The sequence below is a fragment of the Acinonyx jubatus genome, chromosome E4 (genome assembly GCF_027475565.1).
Source record: "Acinonyx jubatus isolate Ajub_Pintada_27869175 chromosome E4, VMU_Ajub_asm_v1.0, whole genome shotgun sequence".
NCBI lineage: Eukaryota > Metazoa > Chordata > Mammalia > Carnivora > Felidae > Acinonyx > Acinonyx jubatus.
Window position 1 is genome coordinate 60,184,017 of NC_069395.1, and position 12,137 is coordinate 60,196,153.

Consider the following 12,137-nt stretch of genomic DNA (forward strand, 5'->3'; position numbering starts at 1 on the left):
TTTCTCTAATGACAAGAGTCTCTTTCCCTCTCTTGGTAGCTAAGGACGGCTTCATCGATCCTGAGTGGCCAGAACTGATGATGCCTGATTGAGAACCTATGGAGGGAGACATTTCGTTTTCTAAGGGGTAAGACCAACACCTTTGCCTCAGTTGTCTCAGTAAAGCCCTGAGGATTTTAAACATTAGCTTAGCTCAATTTAGCATCAGAGGTTGTAAGACCTTGGGCACAGAACTGCAACAAGAAGATACAGATCAACATAAAATTTATTTTAGAAAACAAGATGACCCAAAAGAAGTAAACTTTCACATCGCCCATTTCTTCCCCTTTTGTGTTAATAATCAGCCTATGATGAGTTGCTTGACATCTGTCTTTGCCCCCATGAAATAAGCTCAGTCAGGGCTCAGATGCTGTCTGCCTTGTCTACAAGTCCATCCCTGGTGTTACCATGGTGCTTAAACATAGCCAAGGCTCAATGTATGTGTAGTGAGAGGAACTGAATTCTGAGTGTCATGAGTGTTCACTAATTTAATTGGAAGCAACACGGTGAAGAGGAGAGTAGGGTGTCTGGAGCAAGCATTCATTCATTCATTCGTTCCTTCACTCATTTGTGCATCTATGCAATCAATATTTGGAACACCTACTACGTGCCATTTTTCTAAGTGCTGGGAACACAGCAATGAAAGATAGATGTCTCTACCTTGGCTCTGCTTCTAATCCCTGAGCAATCCTGGGCAGTCACTCAGTCTGCAGGGGTCAGTTTCAGCTGTTGTACCAGAAAAACAGGATACTAATAACCAACATGCAACATTATTTTAAGGAAAATGGGTAATATATGTAAAGAAGCAGGGTAAACACTCAATAAATGGCAACTAGTCTAATTAGTGACAAATCAAAAGTCAAAACAAAATACTATGTAGAAGACAGAGCAAGTGACAAATGGCATTAACTTCCAGAGGAAATGCACCTAGCAAAGTTCAGTGAGAAAAATGTTGGTAACAATGTGTTATTTCTATGTGGTGCTTAGTTTTCTTCAAAATGTTTGGGATATATCATCTTAAATAGGGGTGAAAATCTCCCTAGATCTTTATACAAGAGAAAAAGTATCTACTGGAACCAGTTTAGCTTGACATTCAAAAGCTTTGTGGCCAAAGAAGGTTATGCAGATTTAAACTGTTTTTGACATCTTCCAGCAATGACCAAACAGAGGAAATCATGTCAACTGAGCTTCTAAATGACCTACAGCCACGGGACACTTGGCAAGCTGGAAAAGACTTATTAGGAAGCCTACTGTAAAGTTTATTCTTTCAAGGAGTCTCGGTAATTTCCGCAATCCCCCCCCCCAAAAAAAGGCTACAAGTATTATTTGTCAATCACACTCAGTCAAGAATTTCCACTTATATTTCATTTCATCTTCTCAAAGATTCTGTGAAGCAGTCTCTGTTAATTTTATGAGGGAAATGAAATTCAGAGAAGGTAAGAAATGTGCCCAAGCTCATGTGGCTCGTGAAGGGTAGTACAAGAATCCACAACACAGCCCTTCGGATGGGGAGACCCTGTCCCTCTATCACTGCCACTTCCCACGGCTTTCCACCATCCTTTCAACTTTCTGAGATAAGAAAGAGAAGTGAGCTTTAAAAATATGGATTCCTTATATCCCAACTTTAAATTCTCAACAAGGATTCCAACCACTGTAAACCCCTTTTACCTGAAAGCCTCTGGTTTTTTCTCAGTCCTGTTAGGAACTGGAAAGGCTACAACGCATCCCTGAGATGCCACAAGATGGGAGATTAGCTGAAGTGCCTTTGACATCAAGTCATCTGAGTACCTACAAGTGCCCTTCCTGGATGGTGTCGATAGGCTCTGGTCCCACAACCACTATCATCTCATCTTAGGAGAGCCACCCTCTCCAGATGCTGAAAGTTTCCACAGGATGAGAAAATAAATAAATAAATAAATAAACAAACAAACAAACAAACAAACAAAGTAGTCATTTGATATCATTTATCATAATATGTACCATCACCTTATCAGGCCAGAGTCTTCCTTCAAAACTTCACTTCTATTTCGTTCTTTTAAAAAAATCATTTGTTGAGCCCCCACTTTGTTGCAAGCACTGTGTGCCTAGTGTCAGACTAGGTATAGCATATTCTTTATCTCTTCTCTTGGGTTTGATGCTGTTTTCCCAAAGGTCTTTACTCCTTAAGCACTGTCAAATACAATAGTCACTAGCCACAGAAGCTATTTAAATTTAAATTACTTAAAATTAAGTATAATTTAAAATCCAGGTCTTGGGTAACACCAGCCACGTTTCAAGTGTTCAGTTCCTCCGTGTGGGTAGTGGCTACCATATTAAACAATCCACATACAGATTATTTCCACCATGGTAAGAAGTTCCACTGGACAGCTGGATGCTCCAACAGATGCTCCACAGAGCACCATGTTCTGTGTTTTCATCTGCCTAGGACTTCCAGCCAGCATCAAATCAAGAACAGAACTACTCTCAGAGTAGGACAGACCAAGTTCCCGATCTTACCATTCCTGAGGCTCCAAAGGCTGGAGTACAGTAGAAGGGAAAAAAGGAATCTAGTAACCTATCTCTTGTGAGTGACTAGGCATCCAAGGATGCCATGGGGTAACCAGGATGCTGATTCCCTACTGATACTGAATTACAAACACGAAGACTTATTGCAGTTATTTTAAAAGATAGAGAGAGCCACAGAAAGAAAAATAAAGACTCGAATTCAAGCTTTGTGACTGCAGACAAATTGCGTAACTTCTCTAATCCTAAATTTCGTCATCTGCAAAGTGAAAAGGTAGATCCATTCTAGGTTCCCTTTCATTTCCAAAATTCCTGGATTCAAAAGCTTTATTTACTTTACATAATATCCAAGGAACTGTGCAGACTTCAAAGATATATAAGATAATACTTCAAAGAGCTTATTAAAAAGAAGCTAGTAAATTTAAAAAAAGAGTAAAAGCTAGCTACATAGGGATAAATAATATAAGAAAGGACATTGTGAGAGTCATGAAAATGGTATTACCAAAGTATCTCACAGAATCTGCCTCGCTAACTATCAGGAAGACATGAAAATGTTCACCTTTTTTCCCTTCAAAAAATTTAACAACATAGTAACCCCATGGCACATACAAGGTGTTTCAACGTTTATTTATTTTGGGACAGAGAGAGACAGAGCATGAACGGGGGAGGGGCAGAGAGAGAGGGAGACACAGAATCGGAAACAGGCTCCAGGCTCTGAGCCATCAGCCCAGAGCCCTACGCGGGGCTCGAACTCACGGACCGCGAGATCGTGACCTGGCTGAAGTCGGACGCTTAACCGACTGCGCCACCCAGGCACCCCAAGGTGTTTCATAATTTTACTTAAATAAACAGGAATAGGAAAATAATAATAATTACTATTACTGTTACAGACACTTATTGAAGATCTAATATATGTTAGGTTCTATACAAGACACATCCCTAAGTAACTCATTTTGCCATCAAACAGCTCTACGAAGGAAACATTTTTGGTTTTCATTACTTTACAGATAAGGAAACCAAAGCGAAAGTAGTCCGTTGCTAACCCACAACCAGACAGATCAACAGTGGCAGAGCCGAGATTTAAAACCAAGACGACCCGGACACCTGGGGGGCTCAGTCGGTTAAGCATCCATCTTCAGCTCAGGTCCTGATCTCACAGCCTGTGGGTTCGAGCCCCGTGTCAGCCTCTGTGCTGATAGCTTGGAGCCTGGAGCCTGCTTCAGATTCTGTGTCTCCATCCCTCTGCCCCTTCCCTGCTCATGCTGTGTGTCTGTCTGTCTGTCTCTCTGTCTCTGTCTCTCTGTCTCTCTCTCTCAAAAATGAATAAACATTAAAAGATTAAAATAAAACAAGACCACCCAACTGCAGGGCACATGTTTCTTCCACTTCACACTGGCTCCGGAAGAAAAAGTGTACTTGCCAATCACAAGGAAGGATGTCAAATAAGAAGGCTCCCAGCCTTACTCTTAAGAACCCAGCTAATGTCACAAAGCTGACATTTTCCTATTTTTTCAGTAAACGGAAGAGCGACTTCTTCTCTCTGAATGGGCTCCTCAGCCAAAATATCCCAGCCTGGACCAGGTGGCAATTTTAATGAAACTGGAACCAAGTTCATGACTGTCTGTTAGAGCTCCAATGTCCTGAGACCTTTGTTAATTGAATTAGACACAAGACAAAGGGAAAAGAGGGTAAGTTAAATTTTCATATTGCCTTGGGCAAATGGCAGAAAGAAGTGGGCCTTGTTTTCCCTAAGGAACCTGGTACCCACTTTATCATTTACAATTATTTTATAATTAGATTGGTATTTTGTAAGACAGAAGTCCCTGTCACCCTGACCTTCCAATGCCTCCTTTTCACTGCTATGAACGGGAGGAGCAAGAGCTTGTTTTCCACAATTCTGTTTTCAAGGAGACTTAACATTTCATATATCACTAAACTATCCAAATCCAAAACATTTCCGTATTCTCTGCAGCGATCGCATTCCATCACCAATACCACCTAAAAATACCCTGCTTTCCATCACTCAGTAGAACCACAAAGGCTATTAGAAGGCAATAAAATCCCTAGATAGCTTCTCTTTCCTACATCTGCACTCTCCCCTGATCAATTAGATTCACGGAGGCTGGAGGTGGGAAATAAAGGAAATAAAATTCAGGCCACAAATCCTTATCTTAATCTCACAAATAGCACTGACAAGCAACAACTGGTGCGGGAAAAGCTCAACCGTGGAAGGCTTTCCGGCTCTGAACTCAGGTTAATGATTATCCAAAATCCATCATTGAATTATTACTCATAACATGTCCACTTCTCAGCAAAAAATATCATAGATGACGGTTCTATTGTATCTCAGGGCACATGTCATTATTTATGTTACTGAGGGGAAAACAGGTCTGCATTTGATTCAGACAGATTAAATTCATATTTATAGTAGACAATATCCCTTAGTCCAGAAAGGAGCTTTCAAGTAATCTAATTCTAGAAGACAGTCCATTTCAGAATTTTTGAGCAATGGCAAGACGTTTCTCCTGGTCCCTGCCTCCCATTGACGCCCCTAATTTAGAAATCTGAAGGTGTAAAGGCTCAGACCTTTTCCGATTACCTATTCGCAAGCACTCCTTCCTTTTCTCATGGGCCTTTCTCTTATCACTTATAAATATACTTCATCAGCACCCTAAACCCAGAAAGACCAAGACAAGTAAGGTTCAAAAAAGTCAACAGTTGGGGCACCTGGGTCAGTCCATTAAGTACCTGACTTCGGCTCAGGTCACGATCTCACAGTTAGGGAGTTCAAACCCCACGTCAGGCTCTGTCTACATGGAGCCTGCTTCAGATCCTGTCTCCCTCTCTCTCTGCCCTCCCCTGCACTCTCGCTCTCTCTCAAAAATAAACATTTAAAAAATGTCAAAAATTATTTTTGATAATGGAGTTCAAGGAGCAGGGGGGGGGGGGGGATATTGACACCCTCAAGGTTAACCAGATTGGACAATCCTAAAGAGACAAATGCACTGAGTTAATACAGAAAATGTCAGCTAACTCGCCACTAACAGACTAGTAACTGTCTGTGGCTCAATTCCTCCCAAAGAAGCAAGTCCTTCCCCTTTCTTATGGGTACCTGTACTCTTATGAAACAGACAGACTTCACAAACAGCTTCCAAAGGCAAGTCTAGGTCAAGCCAATCAGCATGGGCAGTCCTATGGGGCTGACATCTCCCACTGCATCTTTCTGTAGGAAGGGCCAGTGGGCCCCTCTTGCTCTTCAAGAACAGAGCAGTCGGTCCTTAAAGACTAACCTTTTGCCACACCACATACACAGCAACATATTGGACCCCATGGCACACAAGTTTAAAAGCACCCTTTCAAGAGCATGTGCATAACACGCACCCAAACCAGACTGGAATCTGCTCTCTTCTCCAAAAGACATCATTTTATCTTTTACAACGAAACTGAGCATCATCTCAGGGAAAACTTACCTTCACATTTAGGTCTGTCTTTAAAAGAAGAAATTAAAAGGAAAAAGCAACTGGAAGGAGAGTGAGCACATGGGAGATGAAGAGAGGAGAGGAACACAGGACAGAGGAGAGGACAGGTGAGGTGAGGGCACAGGACAGAGGAAAGGGCAGGTGAGGTGAGGTGAGGTGAGGTGAGGTGAGGTGAGGACACAGGACAAAGGAAAGGACAGGCGAGGTGAGGGCAAAGGACAGAGGAGAGGGCAGGTGAGGTAAGGTGAGGGCACAGGTTTGCTCCATCCAAAAACACATTCATCCCACCAAGGTAGTGAATGAGGAAAATATTTTTATTTTCTTTTCTGGCCATTGAAGCATAAATAGCTGCTGCAGTAATAGCAAAATTATTGGTCATTGTGAGCAGTTCTGCTGGTGAGAGGCCGGCATTCCAGACCATTTGAAATACTGGCCCCACGGTGCCCTAGATATTTTGTTTTTCAAATGCAGGAATGTCAGCTGCTGGACAAGACGTGATGTATCCTGTCTAGTGGGCAGCATGCTGGCCAGACACCGGATTTGGAATGTGTGTCCCTGCTCCCTGGGTTCTACCTCGGCCGTCCTCCACAGCCAATGCTGCGTCCAGAACAAGGATTCTGCCCTGTGGAACAGAGTGAGAAGGGAGCAGTGGTTGGGCCTCATCAACCCAAGCCAAAACTGCGTTCTAGGCTAGCACCTCTACCAATGTCTCAAGAAACCTCCCGAACCCAAGGCAAGCTGGAGCTCAGTGGGTCTCTTCTTAAGAAAGCGGGTTACTTCTCATTCCAATGTTAGTTAAGGCCTGCCCGGATAGAGCCTAGAAAGCCCGAAAATTAAATGTGGCTGAGACTCATATCTTATGAGCTTTCAAATAAAGTGTTCTCAAGTACAGAAAATGGCATAACGACTCTAACTTAATCACTTGCTTATGAAAAAACAGCGTTGTGAGTTGAAAAATTGGTAAGGCATATACTGTGTCCATATGGATGTTTAACATGTACTTGACATCAAATGAAGCCTACAGAGACCCTTTCTTTTTAAAATTCTTTTAGTGAAGTGCAATGTTATATTAGTTTCAGATGTACAACACCCTAATACATTACTCTATACATTACTCATTGCTCACCACCCTACTGTCGTCACCATCTGTCACCATACAACATCATTACAATATTAACCATATTCCCTATGCTGTAGTTTTCATCCATGTGACTTATTTACAATTGGAAGTTTGTATCTCTTAAGACCCTTTACATATTTTACCCCATCCTTCCACCTGAGATGCCTCACATGAAACCAAAAAGCTGCTCACAGACATCCCAGGCTGACCTGCAGGTCCCAACCCTGACCGTGAGGCAGCACCACGATTGTCCATAGCCAGCACCACAGCAGCACTCACTCTGCCTGGAGCCTCATCCTTCTACACACTGTATATTTTTCCATAACGTCACTACGGAATTCTCCATGGAAAGAGACCTTTAGAATTCTCCCGTCATTTGGAGGAACTCCTATAATCTGGATGAGAGTAATCACAAGAGAGAGACACATCTGACAAACACAAGAAACGCATGCATCCCAGCTCTTGTCTGTGCATTCCACTTTGCTAACCATTCCCTGTTCCCCTCTCTCACAGGAATGTGTTACGACGTGTCATTCATAGCCTACCCAGATAAAACGGAAACGGCACATACATGTCTTTAGTGTGTGTGAAGCACCACAATCCTGGTATAAACAAGAGGTGGCCTGCAGGGGAGGGGAAACCGTGAGAACACCGGTGAATGTGTCTAGCTCAAAACCTATTTCCAAGAACTATGTTTCAACAATGAAGCAAAAGTGGAAAACTGGCATGAGAGGATAAAAACAGCAATTTATCCACTCTCTCCGCTGTCACTGAGCAATGTGCCATGGTACCCAAGTTCTTTTCTAAACCTGTGATTGACTTCTTGATTGTTACGCGTTTGTAACCCAGTGCTTCTTCCTTTAAGCAGGTAGAGATGAAACATCCTAGTAACAGATACCAGTCCTATTCGTCTCTCCAACTACTTTGCTGTTCTTCACATTAAAATCTAGCCTCTACTGAAAATATAAATATAAATAAGGTGCAAGAAACAGGGGTAAAACGGTCACATGAAACCATGACGTCAGGTTGTATGTCTCCAAACAGACATGGGCCATTTTGACGTGTGTCTTATTATATAAATTATCTGGTATTTATACATTATTCTTTATATCACAAATACAAAATATGTGTGCTTGGAGAATAAAAGGATAGATAGGCAATCCATAGTCAAGCATTATGAGCACAATTTACTGAACTGAGTTATTTTTTTTTCTGAAAATGATTTAGCAGAGAAATAGTTTCTAAAAATAAATTGTGTTATTAATACTAAACACAGTAATAAAAGGAGGGCAAAATAAGTAATATAAGCATTTCCAAGCTTAACCAACAAAATGATAATGTTGAAAAGAATGAGGCATTATACTCTTTCCCTGAAGACATAGTCTGTTAACTTACCAGTAGCCCTAGCAGCAATTTGGTGTCACACAACAACTTACAGAGCAAATTCAAAATTAGCACTAAGAAGCTCAGGTACCCTAAATAATCTAATAACTATTTCTAAAACTCCTAGCCTCATATTTTCATTTATTCTCATAATAACTGACTAAATGAGACACACAGATTCATGTCATATTAAGTTTATTTCTAATCAAGATAAGCATTAGGTGTCTGATCAATGTGACCCTAACCTTCTATAAAGAACCAGAAAAAGAATATAGTGTTTGACCAAACAAGAGTAGCTAACTACTGTAATTTTACATCCAAAAGTCCAGCTTTCCACATGCACATGCCTATAAGATAGAACTTATGATTCTCATCTCTTGCATATTTTAATATTCAAAGCATACCAAACAATAAAAATATCGTAACTTACTTAAAAACACATAACTGCCCTCCAAACAGCTCTTCTCAGAACGAATTCTATTTAGAATGGGCAAATATCCAGTTATTTCAATCGATGTAGCAATACAATCATAATAATTTAGGCTCAAGTGGATTATGTTCTTGATTATCCAGTTGGGATGCTTTAGGTCTAAAATAAGCAACTAATCTCCAATTTTTATTTCCTATCATACTGTGTTGTCCCAGACACAAAAAACTGCATTCACAGGTACACAATACAATACTGTTTGTATGGCTAAAGAGAAAAACAACTAACATTGCATCAGGATGCCATTCACCTTCACATGAAAGCAATACCAATATTGCCTCAAACACATACTCATCACCATCTCTCGGTGATTTGGGCCCACATAGAAGAGGTGAGATTTATCACAGGTCAAGAAAGCAGACAGCTTTTCAGCTTTATTCATGAAAGAACATACACAAACTCATCCTGGACTCTTCAATGGGCTCATGCTAATTAAAACCTTTAACAATTTTCTTGACTCCAAGGTATGACTTCCTTTTCGTTATTGCTAATATTAACTAAAGAAATCTTGCCCCATAAGCGCTACAGATAATATGCTAAGGAAAAATAATCCCAGCATAAAATGCAATTGAAACGATTGGCACAGAAGTTAAATAAAGAATATTGCTTCCTTAATTTTAGGACTATTGTTGATTATGACCAGAATGAAGTTACCTAAGCAACCACTCTAAAGCACACACAATATTCAAATGCATCTTTATTATGGTGGCTCAGTGTCTAGAAGTTTGTTGCTGATAGCTGCAATAAAATGTATAAAGCTATCAGATCAGTTGGTGGCAAGAAAAAAAAAAAGCAACCATAAACGTTTATGTAGGATTCATATGGCACTGGAACATAAATACCCATAAACAAAACCATAAAAATAACCCAAAGTAAAAAATAATTTAGGCTAAGACAAAAAACAAACCAAAAAAAAACCACACACACACACACAAAGTTTAGTCGCAAGTAAACTGTTAACACCAACCATAGATTCATAGGCACATTAACTCTTTGCTGAACTGCAAAGTGGTCTTTTCATCTTTAAAATGCGATACCTTTATACAATCCTTATAACTCAAATGCTTAGGGGAGTATATGAAAAAGCTTCTGCAAACTATTACGGATGCTACAAAATCACAGGTGTAACAAAGTATGTGATGCCCAAACTTGCGGGTACTGCTGCTGATGGCAGGTTAATCTGCGTGAAGTCGGCAGGGAAGCTGAGGGAGGAGTACAGCCAGCCTCATTCACTTCACTGCATCCCTACACACCTGAGAATCTCAGACCATCTTCAAGTACAGTGTGCAGCACTTTGTGATTCGGGAAGTCTGAGGCCACAAAGTTAGTATATATTCCGGGGAGAAAACAAAATCAAGGAAGACAAAAGTTTCCCTTTGTTCAAGAAAGTGAAGAAAGCCTTACCTTTCTGTACACCAGCATGTTGGGTGATTCATCCGCCACCCCGTTGCTGGTCTGCCCGTAATTATTCCCCTGGGCCATGTCACCCCACACTTGGTCAGCTCTCAGGCACTGGAACGATCCGTCTGCCCTGCAGAGGGTTAGAGAGACTTCAGTGAGATGTGAGTGGTGGTGCTCAGGGGGTTGACTTGAATCGTCTTCATTATCCACAGCTCCCACACCGGGCACACTTGCCGAGAGGCTGGCTGGAGGAAGCGGCACAGAAACAGATTTTTAAAAATTGAGAAGACACCTACTGTACCCCCAGGGATTTGTGAGAAACGACAGTCTTTCAGTTAGAATAGTCATTGGGCTGTGGTTTTAAGTGACTTGATCTTCTGGACACTCGTTTTCAAAAGTGTTTGAGGCTCACCTAAAAAAACCCACGGTTACCGTTTCCGCGCTACAGAGAGTTCTCTGGTCCCCAGTACTTGCATAGCGACTTGATGATGTTTTCCCAAAAGGGCGGAAAGGCAAGTACCCTGCGGCGGCACACGCGCGCCCAGGTATCCGGCTAGTTTCCCCGCAGGCAGCGCATCGCACAGGCCCAGTCCGCGTGCCGTTCTCGCTCTTCATTCCCCGGGTCTCCCTCTGGGAGCCGGGGAGCTTCGCCCACTTGCACCTGCCCGGCACTGCCCGCACCCGCTCCCTCCCCTCCACTGCACTTCGGAAGTCAGGAGGGAATCGTGCCCGGTCTGTGCGAAAAGGCACCAGAATCCGTCCCGAACACGGGACCGGGTGGGAGTCAACCCCTCGGGCCATTACCTGGGTCCCCGCGCGTGGCAGCCCGGCTGCAGGAGCCTCAGAGCAACCAGCCCAAGCGGAGGAGAGCAGCGAGACCCAGCTCCCGCCGCCTGGCTCCCCGGGCGCCACAAATGGCAGCAGTTTCAGCACCGCGGACCTGGGCGAGCGCGGCGCCCGCAGCCCGGCAGGGGCGCGGGGCTCCCGGGGCGGCCGCGCGGCGGGGAGCCGAGCGAGGGTGGGTGCGGGGCGCGCGGGGAGGCACCGCCTCCTCCCCTCCCACCTCCCCTATTTACCTCCTCGGCCAAGGTCACGGCCCCGCGGCGTCAGCCCTCGCGGGCGGGCTGGGTGCCGGCGCTGTCAGCTGGCGGCGAGCGGAGCCCCGACGCAGGGCAGCCTCATCACACTCGGCGGATGCGGAACCGCGCGGCTCAGGCCACCGCCGTCGCCGCCGCCGTGCACAGGCCACCCCGGCAGCCCGCCGCTCGCGCCCGCTCCCCCCCCCCCTCCCCGCCGCCTGGCTGGCCCGCTCCCGCCGCCGCCTCTGCTCCCGGGCGCGGGGACCAGCCGAGCGCGCGCCGCAGGCGAGGCGCCGGCCCGTGCGCGCGACTGGGAGGCGGGAGGAGGGGCTGTCACGTGGGCCGGGCGGCCGGAGGCGCGGGCGCCCCGAGGCCGCCCAGCCGCCCGCCCTCGCGCCCCGGCCCCGCGGGCTCACACCCCGCGCGGCCGCCGGTGCGGGCGCCGCGGGCGGCCTGGGGGCCCGCGCAGAGCGGCGAGCGGCAGCCGGAAGGGCAGGGCGGGCGCGCGGATGGAGGGATGCAGGGTGGATGGAGTCCCGCGCAGCCGGCGCGTTTCATCACGTGCCTGCTGACTCCGCTGACAGTGCGAGGGCAGCGGATGATTGATTATCGCTGTGCTTAACTGACGGCGGGGCGAGATGCCGGCG

General features: G+C 44.7%; 1 protein-coding gene across 9 annotated transcripts in view; it reads right to left on the reverse strand.

Annotated features, from left to right (window-relative positions):
• The window catches only part of RGS7 (regulator of G protein signaling 7), a 498,690-nt gene extending 487,016 nt beyond the window's left edge, over nucleotides 1–11,674 (reverse strand). For 2 of the 9 annotated variants that reach the window (XM_053209416.1, XM_053209415.1), the window contains exons 1-2: nucleotides 11,488–11,671; nucleotides 10,415–10,541 (exon numbers count right to left, since the gene is read on the reverse strand). In XM_053209416.1, the coding sequence (XP_053065391.1) occupies nucleotides 10,415–10,492 (78 nt within the window). In that variant the 5' untranslated portion in view covers nucleotides 10,493–10,541; nucleotides 11,488–11,671. Of the gene's footprint in view, nucleotides 1–10,414; nucleotides 10,561–11,215; nucleotides 11,417–11,487 lie in introns of those variants that run through there. The other 7 variants (XM_053209414.1, XM_053209412.1, XM_053209420.1 and 4 more) reach the window with 7 other exon arrangements.
• Nucleotides 11,675–12,137: the final 463 nt, after the last annotated feature.